The sequence below is a fragment of the Lissotriton helveticus genome, chromosome 1_1 (genome assembly GCF_964261635.1).
Source record: "Lissotriton helveticus chromosome 1_1, aLisHel1.1, whole genome shotgun sequence".
NCBI lineage: Eukaryota > Metazoa > Chordata > Amphibia > Caudata > Salamandridae > Lissotriton > Lissotriton helveticus.
This window is the reverse complement of record NC_136057.1, coordinates 486,702,340-486,715,301: the sequence shown is the minus strand read 5'-3', so window position 1 is coordinate 486,715,301 and position 12,962 is coordinate 486,702,340. Positions and strand designations below refer to the sequence as shown.

The 12,962-nt window shown below is 42.4% G+C and overlaps 1 protein-coding gene across 1 annotated transcript in view; it reads right to left on the bottom strand.

Annotated features, from left to right (window-relative positions):
• POLR3B (RNA polymerase III subunit B) overlaps window positions 1–12,962 on the bottom strand; it is a 943,591-nt gene that overhangs the window by 212,961 nt on the left and 717,668 nt on the right. The window contains exons 21-22 of the mRNA XM_078673925.1: window positions 11,455–11,613; window positions 1,403–1,520 (exon numbers count right to left, since the gene is read on the bottom strand). Coding sequence (XP_078530051.1) covers window positions 1,403–1,520; window positions 11,455–11,613 — 277 coding nt within the window. The remainder of the gene's footprint in view (window positions 1–1,402; window positions 1,521–11,454; window positions 11,614–12,962) is intronic.

Sequence of the window (12,962 nt, the reverse complement as noted above, 5' to 3'; positions counted from 1 at the left end):
AGACCTATAGCTCTTTTTCTTACAAGAATTTATAGATAGTATCCCAATGCCAATTTCTTGGACGATGATTAGCTATTGTTCCTAGCTAGGGTAGATAAGGATGTGCTTTTAGGCAGATGTGGCTTGAACAGCAGTAGCTGGGCATATTATTGTTCATGGCCATTCCTCACCCTAGAAAGGACCTATGCATCAGTGGTTATCTGGGTCAAATGGTGGCAGTGGAGTGAAAAGGTTTCCCGCTTTTGAGGGAAGTGGGCTTTTTGAGATACTGTCAAGCAGGTTGTATGAGAAGTCACTAGCATTTTGCAGCTTCAGTTGAACACGGAGGGAGCAAACATTTTACTCTCTTCGGAGCATCTGTTCTTTGACGGCTGGTCTCCTGGAGAAGAAGATTCTAAAGCTAGGGGCTTGGAGGAAAGGATCCCCAAGCCTTGAAAGACTACAAGTCCATCAATGTCTTGAAGTGGTGAAGCGATATTGGAGTACTGCTTGGACTCCACTCAGCAATTTAGATGTGACTATGCTCATGTAGTACAGCTGTGAGGACTCAGATTAAGTAGGAGTCGAGGAAACGACAAAGCTGCTAATCCATTCCTCCACACTGTGCAATCTGGGCAGACTAGGAAAGTTCTACATTGCCCTGTGTAAATGGCTTGAAGGGTTTAAGAACGAGAGGCTAACACAGGAGTCAGGTGAGCCCTCAGGGTCTTTAATAGGAGTAATCACCCAAAAGTGCTCTTAGGTAGCATAGGTGACATTCAGATTTCCTATCCTCCACAACAGGTGAGATAGTTCTGCTGATGCCGGCATGCACCAGACCAAGCTGATTCTCCAGCAAACTTGCAGAGTCCTTGGCAGCCTGAATCTGAGGGTGTCCCCCAAGAACGCAATACAAACAGAGAAATAATATGCCCAGTGAAAGGAAAAGACTCCAGTAGCCAGCTTCTGTCACCAGCCGTCAGGCAGATCTCTTGAAAGAACACTATGTTGTAAAGCAGTAACAGTCAAATTCTTCTATAACCCAGCTTATACTTGAATCTCTAGATGACAGTATCTTTTCCATTAACACGGTACAATTCTTCGCTGGCTTTTTGCTAGGTTTGCACTATACAAATACCTCTGCATAGGACCATTTAAGACCAAAAACTGCACTAAAGTTGGTGTATCTCTGCTTTCAAACGTTTATGCACTACATTTAGAAAGTGGATTCTGCTCTGCGAAACAGACTAAGAATCATTTTCGAGGCTACAAAGTGTATCCACATGCCAAGGGAAACATTCAATAAAAACTTATACAAAACTATTAAGATATAAAAAATTCTTCGAAAGACAAGCAATGATTCAGTATCTTTTCGGGCCACCATAACCACTTTACATTTGAAAGGCATAAGAATGCAACATACGTGATTGGTACATCTTTATACTGTGGCTGTTGGGGTTGACTGCTTCCTTCCAGAGGAGTTTGGGTTACAGTCGGCATGGATTTATTAACAAGCACCTGCTTGTTTTCGACCTTTTCACCTGCGGAAAATATAAAAAGTGCAATAAAAAAATAATAATCTACATATGATTTTACAGCAATGTAGAATGAGCTAAGCATAATTCCTGGATATTTTTGGCTAAATTACTATTAGACACCGTCTAATTGGAAACTCAACTAAGATATGCTAGACTTTAGTTAAATATTTCACAGTACATACTAAAAAAAGTATTCATTTAGAAACATACCTATTTTCCTCCTCTATTTTCCTCCTCCTATTGCTCTTGTCTATAGTCATTAGCAGGTAATGTATTTTTTAAGTGTTCTTGAAACGCAAGCCACCAGAAAGCGATCCTGGTGTTCACAAACAGAAACCCTTCCACGGGTGGACTTCCAGAGGTGCATGCTGTGTTATGGCTATGATCTGTGTGAGCAACAATCACACTCACTAACTCAGGTTTCAGACATATTCATAATTTTCACACAACTCTCATATTATACAAGGTGTTTGCGCCTTAGGGCATTGGATAAGCATGGGGTGGGAGACGGTGTTGAAGGCCCAAGAAAGATCCACTAGGATGAGCGCCTCAGTGTCACCTCTAGCCATAATCACCGGAATGCTGTGGATGGTGGTGAGGAGAGTGGTCTCTGTGAGTGGGCTTGAAACCGGATGGAGGTGTGTGGAGGAGTTTGTTGTTATCAAGGTAGGTGGCTAGGTGTTTATCATCTTTACCAAGACTTTTGCCGGGTAGGGTAGCAGAGGGATAGGCTAGTAGTTGCCCAGCGTCTTTGGATCTGCTGAGGGTTTCTTGAGGAGGGGGAAGTACTGTGGCATGTTTCTCATGTGTCCAGGCATGTGGCTGCTATGATAGAGTCGTTCGGGATAATGTGGGCTGTGCTGATGGGGTTCTGACCTTTGATGAAAACGTGAGGAGGGCAGGGGTGCTGGAGTGTATGAGATGAATGATTGTTGCTGCTCCTTGAGTGGTGATGGTGGGCCACATGGTCAGGGTGGTCCTCTGGGTCTGGTTGAAGGGGCAGGGGTGTTGCGAGGAAAGAAGGGTTCAGTTTGGGCTTGATCTTGTTGCTGAAAAATACGGACAGATGGGTGCAGAGGACCTGAGAGGGGGTTACAATGGTGGAGCTTGCTGCCAGAGAGGTTAAGTCTTTCATTATGGCAAAGATTGTCTTAGTTACATTGGTGCAGCTGTAAATGTGGTCAGTGAGCGCAGAGTGTTTGGTGGCTGACTTGCGGATGGTAGCTTCTGAGGGCAGAGGTGTAGGTCCTCTTGTCATTGTCATCTTGACTGTCTTAATCTGTGTTCAAGTTGCTTGCAGTGTTTTTTGGTGAGCCTTAGCTCTTTTGTGTACAAACTTCATTGTGGTCTGATTCTCGTGCCATTTTTGGCTTTGAGAGGAGCTTAGTGTCCACGAAGGTGGTAATCCCAGGCATTGAAGTTAGAAATACATTTAGGGAGGTTAGTGTGTTAAGGCCGGCAATGTAAGAGTTCCGAAGACCAGAAAGCTTCTGAGATCTTGTTCCAGTCTTGTCATGAAGATTTGGAGATAGTGATTCGGCGGTGGTGTGGGATGGATATGCTGAAACGAGGGCGTGGTCAGACCAGGTGATAGGTGTGGGCTTTTCTACTGTGAGATTGTTGAAACTGGTGAAGTTGGGGACCAGTAAGTGTCAAACAGTGATAAACAGGTACTCAAAGAGGTAGGGCGTGTTGGTATCGGTGGACTCTCCAGGTGATAGTAGAGGTCGCTGAACAGGGTTCCTGGCGCTGGGTACAGAAGGGCTTGCCTTTGGTGTGCCAGGTGTGCACCTGCTGTGCCTTCGCGCTGTGGAAACCATTAAGTGAAGCCAGCTTTGTCGGGAACCGAGTCATGTCACTTCCTGTGCAGAAGTATGATGGAAAGTCCAGTGATGTCACGTACTGTGCAGATGGAAAATGGGAAAAATTATAGATTTGTATTTTATTTAATAACGCGGAATTCCATGCAATCTTCATCAAGTTTTGGGTAATTACATGAAAACAAATTCTGTGACTGTCCTCACTCGTACTTCTTTGAGAGGTTTTGGATCAAAACTATTTTTTTGCCAAATATACCTTCAAGACAAACCACAGAATTTCAACCAGAAAATGAGTTAGGAAAAGTAATTAACTGTTTCATCTGTCAGATACTTCTTACCGCGGATACCTCACCTGAAGTAGCAATACCATAACAGTACCTCCCAAGTTGGACGATCTAGAGAGTGGATTCAGACAAAAAAAAGTCCCACAGACCGAGCAGGGCAATAGACCTTCCCATCAGACCGGTCAAGGCAATGGTGCTTCTTGAACATATGCACCAACACCCATGGTGCATCCAGAATGATGTAAAAGGTACCCCTTACGCCAATGCTGTTGCAGCGGCATTGACTCTGATTGAACTGTATTCGCACCCTTCAGGAGTTTGTTCCTTGGCTAGTGCACATCAGATTTGGTTACAGTGGACTATCCACCATAACAGGGTCCTCTTCAGGACTTTCCCTTTCTTTGCCCCAGAAACATCCATGCAAAGTTCTTGTTTGTGCTTGATATAAAAGTCCTCTTAGAGTGAAGTCAACTAAGTCTCTCTTCTTGAGGAGCGGGGCAGAGAAAAAACACTGGTAGCGGAACTGACTGGCCAACATGGAAAGGAGGCACAATCTTCGCAAGGAAGGCCAACCTTGTCTCAGTACCAATTGATAGAGAAAGAAGGTGGTGAAGGGTTGTTGCACTGAGAGCACTTCCAATCCATTAATTCATTCATGAAATGTTTTGAAGTAATCACAATGAGGAAAATGCCTTTTTTCTGTCAAGAGATGTAATGAACATATGTGCATTGGCCCAGAGTGTGCAAAAGAAGAAAGATAGGACCAAGCTCACATCCCGTAGCGGCACAATGAATGGCTTTGTGGGGGGAAACGTGAATCAAAACTTTTATGAAACACAAAACAACTTAGATACTGCTAGTTGATCAGGCATTAATAAAGGATGAAAGGATTGGCAACTAGTCTATCATTGTGTCCACCGCAAGTCCTTGCTTGGCTGTTGAAAGAACAAAAAAACAGAACATCTGAAATTCTGGCTTTTAAGGTAATAGTTTTTTTGGGACTTGCACAGAGAAATAAAACAGTTCTAATGCTTAAGCTACTTACCTTTGGTAACACCTTACCTAGTAGAGACTAGATCTAGCTGCAGATTCCTTTCCGACTAACCAGAAGGCACAGCTAAAGAACAGCCAGGCCAGTAATGAAACATGTCATGAAATGGCTATAAACAAAAAGTGAAAGCAACCGCAGCTTCGCTCAAGGAAGAAGCAGAGGAAAAATAGGCAATGCAGAGGCCTAGAAGAGGTTGGGAGGCCGAGTGGCCCACTCATGCTAAGATACGGACAAGGGATGGTCACAAGGAATCCGAGAGGGGAAAAAGGGTCAGACAGGGGCCCGTCACGCCCATGTATAGCGAGAACTAGCATAAGAAGTGGCAACACCTGAAGAGAGAAAGAAGGAACACCACTCAAGGTGGAACCAAAGAACAGTAGTCCAAGAACCATGCCCCTTCCCTTGTATCTGCTAGAAAAGAAGGGCATCGACAGAGTGGAAGGAAGAACCCCCTGGCCAGTTCAGAAAAACCCTTACTAAATGTGGGCGATGGCAAGAAGGACCCCGTGCATCATCTGCCGACCTGCACCAGTGCACTTCAAGTGGAGTGCCCTATAAGGGGGACAATGGCATCAGAAACATATTGAGGAATACCTCTAAGGCATACAGTCTAAATACCCTGTCAGACAGGGAACAAGGCAATGGTGCATCTGCACAGTACTATGAAACCAACTCAATCAGAACCTGGTAGAAAGTAAAGAAGGCCATGCAGCCACAGGTATAGACATCAACAGGGTCAGAAAGTAAGACATGCCCCAGAAAACAACCAGGGACCACAACCTGTCACCAACAGGGTAAAATGCTGAAAGAAAATTCCTGCCAGAGCAGGAAACCACATGGATGATACTTAGAGGGATAATTGAAAAGAAGAAACCAAGTGGCATAGTCCTATAACAGTCCACACAGATGGGAAATACAGGAGACCATTCCCAGCCGGACTGAGTACGTGGGCAAAAAGAAGACTGGCAATCAGATTTCAAGGTTTCGTTCCACTCCAGACTATCCGGGAAACAGCGTAAAGCGTAGTCAGCTTGAGAGCCAAACATGATATTGAACATCGAAAGGCATGCCCACAAAGGTGGAGTGAACAGCCTCAGAAAAACCAGACGTACACATCCAGGCATGCCGGCGAAGAGCCACCGAAAGGGTCATGGCTGATTCCGACAGAATCTGTGGTATTCATGCCACAACTAATCAGTAATTTAGTCACCTGCTGGCCATTCTGGATCAGCTGAGCAATAGTGTCCCCAGTGTCGGGGACGGAGGGGAGAAGGCGCGATATTGAATCCCGCAGCACAGACGGCCTAGAACACAAGCTGTGTTTAGGGACAGAAAGGTGGAGCTGGTATCAAAAGATAACGACACAAACCACCCAGACCTATAGGCTTCCTGTCCGGAGGGACATCAGGCATGGCGCCAATGATGGGGGAGGCAGGGACAGTCTGAACCACAAAACTGTGTGGAGTAGGCTGACGGGAAAGGCACAGTGGGTTTCCAGGGGCAGGATGGTGCCTATGAGCTATAGAACGGTGCACTGAGGCCCTTGAAACGGGTTTAGCCTAATCACCCAAGAGAATATGGATCCGCCCCGGGAAGGCAAAGCCTTGGTGTTGGGGAGGGGAGACAAAGAAGGAGCAGGGTCGACACCAGTAGATCCAACACAGGCGTCGCAGGTGGGAATCCCAAGAGGCTGTGCACCAGAGCTGAGATGGAGTCGATAACAACTTCGGAGAGCCCGCTGACACCAAGGGTGGACTGCCAGTTTGGAGTCAGTCGAGTCCTCACAGATCTACCTGGGGTCAAGAAGCGCACCACAGGGAGGTTGAGAGCCAAGAATGGAATGGAGGGAGAAATCCTATGCTCTCATGGGAGCCAGAGTAGCTCCAGTGCTGGAAAAGACTGGAAGGCGCAAGCTGTGGGAGTTTGTTTCTGGAAAACATTTACAAAAAATATGTTTAGTGAATGTCCGTCAAAATTAATGGTGGCTGATCACCAAGCTTTTAGTACATTGAAAAGAACCGCACAGGCAGGTCTTTCCGATGTACAGAGAAGACCAATGGGCCAGCGGGCATCTCTATTACTCCAAGGGAGACAGAGGTAAGCAACCCTATCGGACATAGTGCTGTCTGTCAAACACTGAATTAGACACTGTAATTGTATATTAAGTAAGAGAGGTGGTTATTCTCCTACGAATGATAACAAACGTTCTTGGTTCAAATAGATCTGGTTGTCTACTTGCTATTTATTAAAAAATTGATAAAAATGGAATGGTATTCCCTTTATTAAAAGAGAATGTATTAATTTACTTATATCTTAAAAACAAACTTTTGGAAGGATTTGGGAGTTTTCTGTCCTCACTGTACACTGATTTGGAAAATAAATCCAGAGAAGAGTTAAAAAAAATTCTCTCTAAATTGAGCCTTCCAAGGTTAAGCCAGGAAGATAAGGTACTATTGGACTTCAATATTTCTATTTCTAAATCTTCTAATTTCTTCCAATACATGAAATCGTCGAGATGGGTTACTAAGAAAATTCTTTTAAATCCTCTCCAACATTGTAATTCTGCATCAAAATTATATTTGATCAGTTTGGAACGTTTTGAAAAAGCATTCGTTATTCATATCCCCAAACAATATTGAAATCATTTTTTGGCGGCAAATGTAGTCAATAGATTTTAAAATGGATGAATATTGATAAATCTGTTTTTTATACAAATCAATCCTCGGGTATTACAAGAATCTTATCTAGCATGAGTTGTAAAGCATTTGATTCAGGTCCTTGGGGATTTTTATTTAATATTATGTATGCATATAATTATAGTAGAACAGCAAACTTTCGCAACCTAGTTAGCGTTAATGGCTGGGCGATTTTTTTAAATGTAACTAAAGCACCAAGTGGTAGAGCACTTTCACTTACAACCAGCACCTTTTCAATTGAAATTGCCACTATATATACACAGACATACAGTTTTTGTGATAAAACGATATAGCACACAAATGATAGTGTGTGGAAATTGGGTTTAGGTGAATATTTATCATTTGCCCATCACCAAGTAAAGGGCCTTGTTTTGATCTTATTAAAATCTTTGTTTCCATCACACTCCATAATCATAATAAAACGTGCTTCATTTTTTCCATTTTTATTTACCAACTGTTGTATGTGTACAGTTCATTTAAAGGTATTTACATTTTGTTGTGTGTTACAAAACATTACATCCTTTAGCTTTTTCTTTCACACCCCATTTACCCCAGGACAATTGTCACATAATTCAGTTTACTTTTCTTCCTCTGACTGCAAATTGAGAAGAGTTTCTAAACACCAGTCTCCATGGGAAAAACCATAAGCAGCAATTTGTCAGAAGGCATAGCCTGCCATTTGGCCTCTGTCTTTGAAGCACACCAAATCTGACAAGAGAAAGACAGAATTTAAAATGATCTTTATATTTATTGCTTGGACATTTGCAACCCTAAAAACAATGGGTTGCAAACCACCAGTAGGGTGTGACCCAAGGTTTGGGAAACGCCAGTATAAAGTATCATAATATGATAATTTTTTCCACACTGAAAACAATTATGAAATTTCCACCAGATAATCAATTATTAAATTAGACCATTCTAATGATAATACCCACTAACATTAAAAAAATCTGACCTCATCTCTATTTAGCATGTTCCCTTATTAAATGTTCAAATTAAATGGTCAATATTAGCAGGACTGCACCCCAGAATATTTAATATTGATATCATTGATACTTATTAATTTTCTTATACTCCTATGGAATTCATATTTTACTCTGCCGTTATAATATATATGAAAGAATATTACATTTCAAATTCAATACCCTATATCTCTAATTTCCAAGCACCTCTATTAGTAATCAATGTGAAATCTTTTCTAGGTATTTCCCATTCAGCCCCCAAAAGTTTATAAATAACTTAAATCCCATTCACATTAAAGATAACTAGTATATATATAAAAAATTACGCTCTCCCTGTCAGTTATGGGACAGGCGGCAGTGGCAATAATGGTCTTCCTTCCACGGTGTTCGTAGAAAATGCGCTCTTTCCTTTACAAGAGTCCTTCCTTTGGACTCTGGATAGTATCTTTATCTCACTGATGTGGGCAAGGAAGCGTAGCAGGGCTCAAGGGATATGGAGGAGGGCGGTCAAGCTAACCCTATACATCTGTCTATATTATTTTGAGGCACGTCCCCAACATCCCCAACATGCGGTACGCTGGCTCACAGTTGGAGACAATTGGGAGAAGCACCTCCTCTGGGGGGTGATGGAGAGGACAACGCTGCCACGCCTTCTGATGCAGGGGGCTGGGCGGAGGGACGCATACGCTACATAATTCGCCACATGGCAAGTCTGTGGGAAACCACAGTGAAAAAGTAACTACGTACAGCCCCATTTGATAGGGAACTACTTAAATAGGACTTAGAGCCCTTCTATTCTATTGATCGAGATCTGTCCATGGCCAGATGGAGGAAGAGCGGATGTGAAGTGGCAGGGGATCTGTATCCAGTGGAAACCTTCATTACATTCCAGTGAGCTCAGGACACATTCAAGGTGGGACAGGGGCAATTTCTACAATATGCCAAAATAGACAACACGGTGAAGGAACTCTGGAACATATATCCAGTGTGGCCTTCACAAAAGCTAGGAGGATTTACTCCGATGGGGGCCGTAGACATCTGATTTCCCTCTTTTATGGGGCACTTCGTGAAAACCAAACAAACAAATAGGGATCATAAGGTGAGGGCTGCATGGGATTTGTAACTAGGGGATGTATTAGAGGACACAGACTGGAAGCATGCATGTGCCTTAGTGAAGAAGGTGTCCTCCAACTCTACCGTACCTACATAACACCAACGAAGCTCTATAGTATTAACCAGAGCAGGGGAGCAAGTTGTCCACGTTGTGGGGAAGATGGGGCCACATTCTTACACCTGGCTTGGCACTGTGAGGATTTCCATAATTTTCGGCAACTAGTGGTACCCCGTGTCTCGGCTGCAGTGGGCATAGTTGTCCCCTTGACCCCTAGTGCTTGTTTGTTGGAGGGGAGTCAAAAAACATCAGGGGCATAAACATCATACAAGCTATTCCAGTTGGCGTTGCTCCTTGCGAAGCTTATTGGTGCAATGGGCTGGATGGGTCCAGGAATCCCAAGTGAGGGCTTGTGGATAAAAGATGTGTTGGAATGGGGAATTGCTGAGGAACAGCATATGAAACTCTCCCGTACAGATGATAAAGTGGTTGAGGATTTGGAAGCATGGGGGGCAATGTTGCTTCCCTTTAACGAATATCTTGCAGCTGACAGGGCTTTAGATCAGGAAGACCAGAAATGAATGGAACATTGACATTTGCTGTAGGTACTTGACTGAAAATTATAGTGAACCTGGGTTGTGACTCATTCCGCTGAACAATGCATTCCGTATTGGGAATCGGTGCACTTGCTTCAATCTGCGGGAGGGAGGATTTTACACTTGTATTTTCTGATTAATATACTGACACCTATGACCATGCACTTTATGTTGTGCTGAACTATATCAAATGCAAAGTAAAAGTTTTTTTTTAAACAACATATACATCATAACTGGTATGATTTATTTACAATGCCTAACTAAGAAAGAGGAATGGGCCCGTATCATGAATTTACATCTAAGAAAAAAGGTTCCTGCTTCCGTTTCGCAAAGTATATTTTACTACTTGAAGTATTATTGACTACCAGTAGAATGTTGAAAATGAATTAATTAAATTTTTCAAAATGTTGGAAATGTAACAAAGAAGATTCCAATATTTTGCATGTGATTCTTTTCGCTACTGTATAAATGTCCTTGTAATCTGGAAGGAAGCTTTGAGAATAATGTGTGCAATCTTACCCACTGAAGATTTAATGTATTCTCAACTAATATAAAAAACCATTAGTGTCAAGTCCCACCTACATTAAAATGAGTATAAACTATTTGATAAGTTAATCTCTATTGGTAATGAGTGAATACCTTCCAACTGGAAACCATATTTCGGTGTACCTTCACATCCAAGGTTGGAATGTGATATTTGTACAGGAAACGATTTAGGATTATTTTCTCTTTGGTTTCTGAAGATGTACGAAAACCGAAAAAGAAACACAAAAATGTCTTCAGTATTTACTTCCTCTTCCCCCCACTCACCCATGTCTCAATGTACTGAAGTTTATTCAACATATTTCGCCAAAATAAGTAAAGTATCGCTCTATTTAAAAATGTGATATTGCCTTTGCCTAAATACAATAATAAAATAATTTTATCTGAATACATCTTTGAATTGACGATAATAGAAACGGAAAATAAACTCCGAATTCAAACCATGACAGTACAAATCATTATAGCATGGGCAAAGGGCAAACAAGAGCATTATTAGGGCAAACAGTGTAAAGAGGGTCAACCTTCGGTTACAGTTCAAAGCCGCTATGCACGTGGGCATTCAACTATCATTAACATTATTTTTGGCTGTTACTGCCACCAAAAACACTCGATGGGGAGCTCACAACATCATGCCTGCCCATGGGAAAGTGCACCTGCTCTTCTTTAATTATGAAAGGAGCATGTGCGTTGGGAAACATTTACGTTAGGTTATGACTACGTTTTTTAAGCTCAGGCTGAAAAACAAGCATGACCCTAAATAGACACATTGTTGACTAGAAAGGCACCTTAAATCAACATTTTAATTGAGGGTGGCAGCGTTACACATGACTACACCCAACATGGAAACCAATCACTTTAAGAAATGTCTTATTACCTGGAGAACATATTCCATCAGCATCTAAAATTTCATGACGCCAAATTGGTTTGCGTGTAGCTGCATCCAACATTGGACCCATCACTTTATCAAATGTTTGATTAGTGTAGCGTTTTAAAGTGCATTTGGCATTCTTATACACAAGGCATCTCCCAAAACCTGCAATTGACAATGACACGACTTGTAGCTATACTTAAGTCAACACAGACTAGTAACAACGCACATGCACAATTTGCATTAAAAACATTTGTTTAAAACTGTGAATTTAAAATTTTAAGCACTTGACACAAACACTCCACACTAGGATGAACATCTAAGAACTCAGAACTACATCAAAGTCTGCAAGTATAATTGCCAATGTTACTTAACAGATTGTTACCAATGAAAATGAACAATTCTGTAGCAGACATTATCAGAAGGTGAATCTGGTGATCTTGTGAAAGTAAAGCAAGTAAGAAGGTGAACTACGCTACTTTACAATTCAACTAGCTCAGGTTAAACTGAAGCTCGAATAATTTCAGTCATCATTGTAGAACAAGTTACTTACCTTTGGTAACAACGCTTCTGTAAGAGACATATGTTCGTTATAGATTCCTTACCTTAGAATTATCCCCAGGCATCAGACTGGATCCGGATAATTTTTTCTTAGCAGTACCCCTTCGGATCGGTCGACACAGCATCCGTCGTCGTCATCATGGTCGCCGGGATGATGTTGCAGTGTATACTTAGGCGCCACCCCTGCGCACTGACTTCAGTTCTGACACTACATTCCAGAAGCACAGAGCCGTGAAAGACACTGACGACTGGTGCACAAGAACTAAGGCACTGCAAGGGAGTCCCTATCCCTAGAAGTCAGTTTGCAGAGCGGGGAGGATGGGTGGGGCAGTAAGGAATCTATAACTAACATATGTCTCTTACAGATACATCGTTACCTAAGGTAAGTAACTTGTTCCTCTGAAAAAGACAGTTAGTTATAGATTCCTTACCTGAGAATAGAAACCAAGCAATACCAACCCAGGAGGAGGGTGTGCAAACCAAGTCCACATCGGAAAGTCCTGGAGGACTGAACGGGCAAAGAAGCCGTCCCTCCGGACTTGGCTGTCCAGGCAGTAATGCCGGGCCTCCAAGAGCTTTCAGGACAGCTACCGCAAAGACTTAGGAATCATAGCCTGGCAAGTCAGAGCACAACCACATCCTGACCATTGTGATTGGTTTGAGCCAGGGAGGCCCAGACTGCTCACATCTGCCAGGACATCTGGTAAGATCTCACAGACCATGTCCTAAACAGTGTGCGTTTATAGGACAAGTAGAGGAAACAAGAGGAAACTAGAGTGATCCAATAAGCCCAAAGGAACTTGGGTAATACATACAATGTTAAAGATACAAGGGTTATTTGGGACTCATTCAGTGTACTCATTTAGGTGTAAAGTTTAAATCAAATTCTATGTATGGACATAATAGTTCCAGAAAAGGTATAAAAAAGCTAGCCTTTTACGTCACATATGTAG